Genomic DNA, 11,522 nt, shown 5'->3' with positions numbered 1-11,522 from the left:
GAAATCTCTTCAGTAATGTCATGCAGAGGGCAGTGGACATGCCCTGATATGGCTTTGCTTTCTGACCCTTCAGCCATAATAAAGACCCGCCTCACTCCCTACCTCAAGTGACTTCAGGGGATACCTTAAAGGACATTTTCCATTCTGAAAAGAGTCAAGAGACACAACTTCTGCTGTGGTCAGTCTGGAATTTCTGCGGGCCTGGGAGCCTCTATGTGACTACCCAATATGAGTGTGGGAGCAAGACGGCTCCAGAGAGGTGAGACCCACACACCAGGGCTGCATTACGGTCCCTGGAGGATGCACTGAGGGAGGGCGCGGGCACTACCGAAGGCTGTGAGCCCGGAGCTCCCCTCACGTCCGAGGCTCCGCTGCGGGACCGCGGGCACGGACACTGGGGGCCACGGCAGGCGGGGGCTGCGGGCCAGGGCCGGGGCAGGTCTGGAGTTTTTGTGCCACCGAGAGTCCCTGTGTAACCGGCCAATAGAGCGGGGAGGGAGCGGGACAACTCCGAGGAGAGCCCGGCACAGCCGCGCGGTGTCGCCGCCTCAGGGCGGGAGCGGCCTCTCCCCCCGCCCGCCCGCGAAGCACCCGCGGGGACCCGGTGCGGGCGGGCGGGCGGGCCCGGGGTGCCTGACGGCGGGCGGGGCCGTGCCGTGCCGTGCCGTGCCGTTCCGCGCCGTGCCGTGCCGCGCCGTGCCGTGCCGCGCCGTGCCGTGCCGTGCCGTGCCGCGCCGCGCCGTGCCGTGCCGCGCCGCGCCGCGCCGTGCCGTGCCGCGCCGTGCCGTGCCGCGCCGCGCCGTGCCGTGCCGTGCAGTGCCGTGCCGTGCCGTGCCGTGCAGTGCCGCGCCGTGCCGTGCCGTGCAGTGCCGTGCCGCGCCGTGCAGTGCCGTGCCGTGCCGTGCCGTGCCGTGCAGTGCCGTGCCGTGCCGTGCAGTGCCGTGCCGTGCCGTGCCGTGCCGTGCCGCGCCGTGCCGTGCCGTGCCGTGCCGTGCCGTGCCGTGCCATGCCGTGCCGTGCAGTGCCGTGCCGTGCCGTGCCGTGCAGTGCCGCGCCGTGCCGTGCCGTGCCGTGCCGTGCCGTGCCGTGCCGTGCCGTGCCGTGCCGTGCCGTGCAGTGCCGTGCCCGCCCGCGGGGGGCGCGCAGCCCCCGGCCCGAGGCGGCGGCCCGGCGTGCTGCAACCATGGCGACGGCGGCGGGGCCGGCCCGCCCCCCGCGGGGCCGGGCGGCGCGGGATTGGTCGGGGGGCGGGCGCTCGCCCTCTGCCCCCTGACCCTGCGCGGCGGCGGCGGCGGCGGGAGCGGAGGCGGCGGCTGCCGGCGGCCGTTTCCTGGTGGCCTGGCGGCGGCGCGGGAGGGAGGATGCGGCGCAGGTCTCGGCTGCTGCTCTGCTTCGCCTTCCTCTGGGTGCTGGGCATCGCCTACTACATGTACTCGGGCGGCAGCGCCGCGCTGGCCGGCGGCGGCGGCAGGAGGAAGGTGAGAGCTCAGCCGGGGAAGGCGCGCCCGCTCCTCTCCCTGTCCCGGCGGCGGGGCGGGCGGGCCGGGCCGGGGGCAGGGGCGGCGCCCGGGGGGATCTCCTCACCGCCGCTCGCTTTCCGGCGGCGTGGAGCTGCCCCGGGCTGCTCCTTCCCCCCTCCCCGCCCGCCCGCCCTTCTCAGCCCGCTTCCCGGAGGCAGATGGCTTCTTTGTGGACTTGAGACCGATTTCAGCCCCGTCGCGCCGCTCCTTACCCCGCTGCGGGCGGCCAGTCCCGGGCCGGGGGAAGGCGGTGTGGGGAGGGAGGGCCAGGGCTGTGCCCGGGGCGGGGGGCCCGCCTGGCTCCGCACGGAGCCTCTGCCCCTTCCTGCCTTCCCGGCTCCCTCCGCCGCCTGTTCCCACCTGGAGAACACGCCAGGATCCTGGCTGCCAATGCCTGTTCCCTTTGCGTGCACAGCACTTTCCTTTCTCCCTAGCGCTGTGCCCGAAGGATATACCGTTTTCCGACCGGTTTTGCAATATTCCGGGAAAGCGCCGGATTTGTCATGTTTTGTGTCTGTGGCGTGGAAGGTCTGTCTCTTCCTCCTTTATAGCAGCTCGTGTTACAAGTGTTGCTAATGCTCAAGAAGTTCCCTGCGGACAATGCATGAGCGATTTTTCAGTGTCCTGGCCATCGAGTTATTAAATAGATTTTTCAAGGTGGTGTAGTAATTGATCGATCAGGAGCACAGCTGGAGTTAAGCACATCGCCGTTCACATTTGTGTCCCTCAGAACGGGGTTTTGTGGCGTGATGTGGGAAGCGGCAACTTTGTCGTCTATCTCTGCTCAGACAAATTAAGTGCTTTTTCTTTTGGGGTGTTTCCCCTGCAATAAAGATTAGCAAAATCAAGAGCTTTTAGAGTCTGTTGTTTAAGCCTTCTATTTTGAAATATGAAAGATGTAAAGCATCTTATACTACATAATTTTTTACAAAAAAACACGGAATAGGGCAAGAGGCAGTTAAATGAAGTGCAACACACTTGAACAGTGTTGTTTGCTAATAAATTGCTGCCTCCTGTTAAATGAAAAGTAGTGTTTTGTACATCTAGCTGATGTATAAGAAGAAGAATATTTTTATGTTTCTTTGATGCAGCTTGTTTCATCAGTGTATGTATTCCCTGTAAAAACATGCTGATGACTAGTTCCTGTGTCAGGTTGTGGAAGCAAATACTTGGATTGCTACTTATGTGAGCAAGGGTCTAGAGAATGAGTCACTGCTTGCTGATAATTGCCTCTCTGTCCTGTTTTTTTTTATTCTCTCTGTACCTTAGGAATGAGTTCAACAGCAACTTTTGATGTTAATATATTAAAGTAAGTGTAAGTATGTATTGCCACATGCAAGCTCCTGGTCCTTCAAAGGAGATACAGTAGCAGGAATAGATCAAGCATGTGATAGAAAGTAAGGCAGTAGCCTCAAGCCTTTCTTGAAGAACCACCAGAGTGTATTTAGAAAGTAAATGAAATCTTACACTGCTGCTGTATAATGGGATAAAGAAAAGCTATCAAGGCAAATGTATCTGCAGATAGGGAAATATATTTTTAACTCTTATGGTGCGTTACATTTGGAGTTTCCAGACAGATTTGCAATTCTGTTCAATTAATTTTTACTGCTGGGGAAACTGCAGTGTGGGGGTAGTGATTTGCCCAAGGTCACCTAGAAGACTCGGTGAGAATAAAATAGAAAAGAAACCAGTATTTCTGAGTAGGAGTCTGGTATTTAATCTGCTAGAACCTGTTGCTGTTTATTATTGATATTAGTAGCAGTTTTTATTATGGTTTTAAGAGATCAATGAACCTGTTACTTGCTTTGGCGGTGTGATTTGGTGTCATTCTGCACAAAATTTAGTAAACCTTACTGGTCTGGGTATTTGGGGACGTTTAGTAAGGATAATTTAAAGAAAATGAGGCATTTCATAGACCTGAGCTGAAGCCCAGTGCCGTGTTTAAAAATACAAAAGTTTAAAGTAAGACCATGGCAAGGAAGAAAGTAGGTACTGTGACCACAAGAAAGAAGTGGGGAAATTAACTATTATTTGTGGATTGGTGATTTAGGATTCTATTTTCTGTCAGTGAAGCATAAAATTTAATCCCAGGCTTCAGCGTAGGTTAGCAAGTGTAAGTAGAGGAAGATGTGTGTAGTGTAATAGCTTTTGAATCTCAACAAAGGGCCTATTAACTTAGTGTCAGACACTGGTGTAAAGCAAAAAACCACAAAATGTCTTAAACTTACGAGCAGAAACTCTGCTGTAGTAAATTTCTTGATGTATATGACTTAATGTAGTCCTTGTTACTTGCCCACTATTTCAATATAATGGAAACAGTTGCTTATTAACTTTCAATAAATTGCAGTCTCTGCTGTTTTCAGTCTATAAAATTACAAAAACCAGGAGGGGATAGTTCTTCATTTGTGTAAGTAATTTGCATGTTAATTACAGATCTGGTTTTACAAACAGACAAACAGAATGTGTTTTTCCATGAGGATTATCTTTTTTTTTTTTTTTTTTTTTTTTTTTTTTTCCCACGTCCACAGACCTAATGTCCTGTTCAGACATACTGGACTTGTTTGATATGGCACCCAGTCCTGTGATATGTTGAACAGAACCAATTCTCTTTCCCTTCAGCAGAGTTGAAGGTATTTGCCTTCTGCCAGGATTGCACCTGAGTAAGAGAAGAGTGTGATTCTTTTTTTTTTTTTTTTTGTCTAATTTGTTTTTCTTATTAGAGTAGTGTCAGAGGTAATCTAAGCTCCTGCTTATTTTGGTTCTTCATTTACAACCTTTGTAAGGAGACCTTTGAAGGTGTTTTTGGATGTTGCAGTGTGTGGTACAGCCTTGATGAAGTTTTTGGCCCCTCTCAATGGTGGTGCAATCCGAAGCTCTGTGTGCAGTGTATTGGCCTGGTAGGGTCTGAGCAGCCATGAAAGACACACAAAGCGCAAGATGTCTCATTGGTAAATGTATAAATAATCATAATGGAAAAAAAAGTGTGCAATGCTTCTCATTCTGGACCTAGGCATAAAACTGTACTAGAAAGAAGTGATGTGTTCCACATCTGGAATTTTAGTGTGTGACAACTTTTCTTGTTTTATTTTTAATGTTTTTTAATATCTGCTTGAAAAGAAGAAAAGGGTAGGATCAAAGCCTTTAATTCAAGATGTACTTGAAGGGGACAGAAATGTTTTGGGGTTTTTCCCCTTCTTCCCTCTAGTGAATCTTCAACCAAAATTTTTGTGAACATGAGAGAGCCTTGTCCAGTTGACTCCTTTTCCAGCTGGATCCCTGAGTTGTAGACTGAAAGAGAGAGTCTGATTCACTTATCTAAAGGTTACAGAAATGGTTCCCATTTCTCACAGAGGCTGTGACAGAAGAGAGCAAGTTGCAAGCCTAACAATTGTGAGACTGCAAAAAATGTGGTCTACTTTTATGTTCACTAAATGTGTTTTATATTAAAAAGCCTTTGGAGCAAAGACTGGAGTTTCCCTTCTTTTCTTGGATAAATTTTCTAACCCAGAGCAAAAGCAGTTCATGCTCTCTGTCTCAGACTTGTGTAAAAATGGAGCAGCTTCTGCAAGATGGTTAGAAAGCCAAAGTCATCCTGATGTGATCCACTCCTAAGGCTGGTGTGAATTTGTATATTTGTCACACAGATTTTAAGTTCTTGAACCACTAAGCTCTTGCACAATAGAGTGGCTGGATTGAAATCAAAAAGAAATTAAAAAATGCAATACAACAAAACCCCACACCAAAACCATCCAAAAACTCCAGCTGATTTCTAAAGAACTTGCTCTTCTAGGCATTAAGAAAGTAGCCCCATGTAATTGAGCCCTTCAGGCTGGACAGAGGAATGTCTGCATCTTGTTGAAAGTGCCAAATGCTTTGCTGCTGCCAGGAGTGAAATCCTCAGAGGCATCCCCAGAAGGAGATCTGTGGGCAGAATGGGGATTTACTGATGAAAGCTGGGGCACCCAGAGAGGCCTGCAAGGTTCAGCCGCAGCTAAACCAAGGCTTGTAGCCTTTTGGATTTAGGTGCCAGAGTGCTGACAAGCTTTTGCATTTGTTGCCATGTAACGAATCTCAGTTGTTTTTAGGTGGAACCTCTGTCATCTTCCACCCTATCTAGAGAAGGCTAAAAGCAATATTTTGGTAAGGAGTGATGGATCGCTTTCACAGGTAGTCCCTAAATTTAGAAACATTTTTCTTTTGCATCAACTTCACCCTCCTGAAAACCAAAACCCCAAACTGCCTTGAACTGGAAGGCTGTTACCCTCTTGGCTCACCAGATTTACTGGGTGTAATGGAATGAACTGGAGAAATCTAATTTAGGGCTAGTTGAGCCACAAGGAGGCAGGCTTTTCCTGTGGAACTGGTAATCCTGTACATAGTGATAATTTTTCCCTTCCCTTTTGTTTGTTTTGCTTTTTTTTTCTTTATTTTGGAACAGACTTAAGGTAGCTGACTGTGCTGGAGGTAGCTGAGATGAAATGAAGCTGAAGGTAAAAGATGAAGCTTCATATTGAGTATGTGACTGATTAAGAATGTCTCAATCATTGGGTCAGGCAGGGGAAAAAGAAGTAAGCCTTGTAAGTTCTTGTTCTATATGGATAAAACTTTAAAATCACTCCTTTCAGCATACACAAAGCTTTATTTTCCCTTTTTTTTTTTTTTTTTTTTTTTTTTTTGGAGCCCTTCTACTATTTCAGTTACTGTTAAAGGAGGCTTTTATTGACATTGTACATAATGACACACTTAGCCCTCTTCCTCTCTTTCTGCATAAACTACAGATTTAGTGTACCTAAGCGTTTTTTGATGGTTTAAGTAAGGAGGAAAGGAAATGTGTTAACTCAAGTTCATTAATCTGTTTATGTACAACTTGAGTATTTCTCTTGAGGTATGTGAAACAAGGGGATTAAAAGGAACCACTTAAACTCTGTTGGTTTCTTTCATCACAGCGAGGCATTGCCTGCTTTAATTTTGAAGTACTGTTTACTTTGCATCACTTTTAATGTAACTTTAGTCCCTTATGTGTTGTGACAATGAATGTGATTTCTGATACTTGATCTTGAGACAAGTGAAGATAGCAGAGGTTAAAAAAGTCAAATTCTCATACGTCCTTTTCTATATGCAAGGAGATAGAAAATGATGTTCCTCTCTATAACAGGTAACAGTTGCTGCTAATGGATCTTTCTTTTATATGATTCTGTAATAAATGGGAAAGAGATTAAATGTCCAGGCACTTCAATAATAAATCTGTCCTCTCACTAGAATGTAAATGTCATACATGTATATTTTCTTAATCTAACATATGTCAATTGACAAAATTACTGTCTTGGCAATTTGGGCACTTATTTTTATGGATTACTTCATAAAACTTAACTTTGGGTGCAATGAAAAGCTGGTCTATTGCAAATTCTGTGCAGTCTCTTTAGGTCCACTGCTGTATTGGGCTATTCTCTTTTCCTCTCCTTTTTAAAATGCTTCAGTGAGGGAGTTATTTTGCTTATTGACATTGAGGAATTAGTTCTTTGCTAGAGGACTCCCCTGCAACCTGCTGGGTTAGAAACTGATGACTGATACAGATGCTTTGGCTCTTGGATTACTGTTAGCTGCTTGTTTTGTAAATGCAGAAGTAGAACAGGGCTGTAGATAGAAGGGGTTGGAGAAACAAGAGTGACTTCTTTGGTAGTTTAATACCAAATGGGGTAGTTAACCTCCTTTCCCCATTATTTTTCCCTTTCATGTGGGTGTTTTCTGTGTTTGCAGTAGTTTGCTGTGTTTCTCTGTTATTCCACTGCTGCTGTGGTTTGCTGCTTTCTGGGATCTCTGTGTACAAAGGTTGTAAGTTGTAGTGATGTCCTTTAACAGATACAGTTTAAAAATTGGGTAGTCCACTAACTAATTGTGCATGTGCCTTGCCTATTTTTGTTCCATCACTCTTGTGATTTGAGGTGTATTGCAAATAAATTCCAGTCATTTTTTCCCTGTGTTCTACACACTTCAAAATAAAAAGTAATATAATGGCACTTCTTTTCTTATTTAGAAAAGGTATAATATGACTTCCTGTGAAGTAAAAAAAATAAATTACAAGATTTGTCTCAATGGTGCTACCTCACTTGTTATTCAGACCAACCTAGAATAAAAATATAAACTGTATAAACAAATCTTAGCAAACTTAATCCTTAGTCTTCAAAATTACATGAACATACCACATTTTTTCTTTGGAAATCTTACTATATTTTCCTCTTTTGTTTTGCCTGTCCTTTTCAGTGTGATGCGTTATCCAAGTGCTTGTGTATAACTGGTACTGTTTGGTTCAAATGATGGTATGTCAGATGAGAGAAGTGGTATTGTCTACTAGAAAACTGCTTGCAGTGATCCTCCACTACAGAATAGAAGAAACACCTTTGTAGTAGTGCTGGGTGTCCCAACAGAATGACCCTTGTTGCATGCCTAAAAGCTGTTTAAAAATTATTCCACCAGGCAGCCTAGAAAATGGGTTTGCTTGGCTTTTGATAGCTACAGATAATTTATAAATAATTTTAATATGCAGTACTTCTGATTAAGTAAAATCAGTTTGAAAAGAAAATGTTAGAATACAGTTGGTTCTGTAAAGCTCAGGTGATAAATGTGAACTACTCAAATTAAGTCAGTGCAAATGATTTGTTTTAAGTTGATTTGGTCCACTTACTTTTCTTAAATAACCTACTCTTGATAATAGTTAAGCTACAAAGCAATATATCGCCAGGTGGTGTACAAACAGTTTTTAACTCCCTGCCCAACAGTAAAATTGTTATTAAATGTGATTTTTATTAGGACTTAGGATAAGATGTGTATTGCTAATATGTTGGCAATGCCATGTGTTGGCAAATCATTTGAATTCTAAAAATGAATCTGCAGGAAGCAGTGAGGCATTTGCAATTTTTTCAGGAATATGGGGCTGAATGTCATTGCCCGAATATATCAGGATATTGTGGAAATGGAATATCAGTGTGGGTGTTACAGAAGGAAACGCTCAGCAGGTTGTTAAAATTGCATATTGCCATCCTGTAATGCAAAGTGGTGGTATCTTAAGCTATATAGATTTTAAAACCTGGGTGCAGTCTTTTATGCTGTTTGTTTTGGCATAAGTAAGGTGCCCTCTTCTCTTCTGTTTTTTCCTTTCAAAGCTTTCAAAGGAATAAAGGATAGATTGAGGAAGGAAGATGGGGGGGGAGGGGAAAGTGTCCACATCAAAATGTTTGGTTTGTGTGTTTGGGATTTTGAAGATATGGCGTAAGAGAATCTATCTAACACTAGAAATTGAACCATTTTTTGTTCTCTCTAAGTCCATAAAGTTCTTTCACAGGAATCTTCGTACGATGGAACTTTCCTGATAAGTGGAAGTGAAGATCTGTAAATGTCTGATATTTTTTCTTTTCCTCCATTACTTGGAGGATGAATTTTTTTGCAAACTTGTATTTTACTGACATATCCAGAGTACATGTTTACCTGTCATTCTCCTAAGTGTTCACTTTCCATGGATACTTACCATGAACCAAGCAGGCCTGCACTATTAATTGTGTCACGTGAAATCATTAATGATCAAGAAAGTGAAAAAAATCAGCATCTGTTTTCTTTTCTATAAACTGAATCCCCTGTTGGAATGTAGCATATTTTAAACTAATATTTGGCTTACATATAGGATTTTTTATTGTTTGTGTGTTTTTCGTGGATCTGTCACCTTGAATGTTAAAAGCTGTTCTGCAAAATGAAGGTAACTTTTTAATATGACTGGCTTCCAGTGTAGCCTGCTAAAATTATTATCAAGACTTTTTTTTTCTTTCCTAGTTCGCTTTTCATCTGTCTGAACTGTTTTATTTTTCCCACTATCCCTTTTTTATATACTGGTTTTGCTAATTTCTCAGGGTACCTGTATTTTCGTTTAATCAAGTTAAAATATGCTAGTTCAAATGGCTCCATCAGCTGACAGGAGCACATTTGTGTAAAGGGACTATGCAGACAGATGTTTTGAGCTTCGTTTATGAAAGTCAAATGGAAAAAGAACAGGATAGTAAAATAACAACAAGTTTGAATTTTAGAGCATTCCATATATCTCTGAAATTGCTATGTAGTGCACATCAAAGGCAATAATTTGGATTTCTCTTCTTTATAACTGTGGTCTCATATAGAAAAAAAAAAAAGAGCCTATTGAAAAGGTTGCAAGTTCAGTTGTTAATAACTTTTCTGAAGTTGTAAAATTGTCATAAAACCTGGGCTCTGGTTATTAAGGGAAGCAGAGAATAACCAGAGATTCTGCTGAGTTCAAGCATTATCAAAGTGCAGTGGGCTGCCTGTACTGAGTAACAGATCTGCTTGAACAAAAGAACTTTGGCCAAGGAAAGACTGTGTGAAGAATTGGCACCCAGCTAGTGCTATTGTGTATGAATTCTCAAAGACCTTTGACTTGATGAGCAGAAAATGTTTTCTCCTTGTATTAAGTTTCAGTGTTTAGCCACCCTGGAGATACGAGCACAGCTGAAATTTGTTACTAAAATAAATTTTGTTACTAAAATAAATTTCTGTATCTGTCCTGTTGGTTTACAGATGGTCAGTAAATACATCTGTGTGTATATATAATGGATATATGCTTCGGTGATGTGAAGGTTTTTAAGTTGCTTGGGTTTTCTTTTTTGCTTCTCTTATGTGAAGTGGAAAATTCTGTTCACTTAAGTACACTTTGACTTTCTTGGGACCTTGGTAAGGAAAAGGAAAGTTTTCTTCTCATGAAGTGCTTAATTTGGTAGCAAACTGCTCCTGACTAATGGTGGACCAGCCTAAACACATAGAGGTTGAATTTTTCCAGTATTGGGAAACATCCCTATGGCAAAACCACTGCTGTGGTGGGTGTGCCTACTAAGAGTGTAGGGGTGATGGAATTGCGGTATCTCTCCGCTGGAATGTGTTGCAAAATTAGGTCTGCATATGTTGTCCAGACAGTGAAATAAGTTGTTGTTATGGGTGCAGGCATGGCTCCTGCTACAGTGGAATGCCAAAGTCCTTCTGGTTACTGTGGCAGTCCATCCATCAATTGCAGCCTTGGCATCATTATCTGAATGGAGCAAACAGAGGCTGGTCTTCAGTCCTCTGACTTGTGCTCTCACTACACAATGTGTTGGAATGAAGATGTGCTATGTCATTTAGCCTCAACAGACATCAAACTGATTGTTCCACCATGTGGAATAGTTACAATATATATACACTATGTTAGTGAGTACTTTTAAAAGTTTTAATTAAGTGTTCTTTTTGTCCCACTGACACAGTGATGCCTTTCTTTTGCTGTACTCTGAAAGTGCTGTTGGTGGACAGTAATTGTAGCAAGTACTGTAAGTACCTGGTGAGAAAGTTGGAGTTTGATTCCCAAAAGAGAAGAGAGTCATTCTTAACATCTCTTAAACTGATAGATGTCTATCAAAGACAATGTGTCCCCACCACAAATGCTAAGCTGTGTGCTTTCAGTTAATAAGTACATCCTGAAGATTACAAGTCTTGACAGTTAAATTAAAAGGCATTTGGAATCTGAAAGAAGTATTTAAATGGCAGTGGGCTAGCAAACATCAGTATTTCTTTACAGTCTTAGCTTTTATACTTTATGTTCTAGAAGCCTCCTTGATGATGGAGAGACTTGACTTATTTATACAGCAAAAAGTATGTCTGAAGGCACCTTTTTTTGAGGAAACTTTTTTTCTCTATAGAGATATAAATACAAGTATTATCACAAGACTTAGAAATATGTTAGGGCAAAGTGTACACTGATCAGAGAATAAAAAAATTTTTGAAAAACTTCTCTGCAATGATTATCAGGTTTATGAAAGTGTTGGTAAGAATGCAGTATGTCTTGTTAAGGTACAATTTCTCAGTTATTCCCAATACTTTCTGAATATTCTCTAGTAAAAATAAGCAACAGATTGATTTTGATGTTCACGTTAGCCTAGACCTAAAATACCTGTCTTTATACAAAGCAAAAGCTAT

At 43.3% G+C, this 11,522-nt stretch overlaps 1 protein-coding gene across 1 annotated transcript in view; it reads left to right on the top strand.

Moving 5' to 3' along the window:
* The first annotated feature begins 1,343 nt into the window (after nucleotides 1–1,343).
* GALNT2 (polypeptide N-acetylgalactosaminyltransferase 2) overlaps nucleotides 1,344–11,522 on the top strand; it is an 88,820-nt gene continuing 78,641 nt past the window's right edge. The window contains exon 1 of the mRNA XM_083857133.1: nucleotides 1,344–1,478. Within this exon, the coding sequence (XP_083713259.1) occupies nucleotides 1,362–1,478 (117 nt within the window). The 5' untranslated portion in view covers nucleotides 1,344–1,361. The remainder of the gene's footprint in view (nucleotides 1,479–11,522) is intronic.

This window comes from Zosterops lateralis, assembly GCF_965231275.1.
Source record: "Zosterops lateralis genome assembly, chromosome: 3".
In the NCBI taxonomy this organism is placed as follows: Eukaryota; Metazoa; Chordata; class Aves; order Passeriformes; family Zosteropidae; genus Zosterops; species Zosterops lateralis.
Note: the sequence above shows the minus strand (reverse complement) of the source record. Positions and strands in the feature narration are given on the sequence as shown.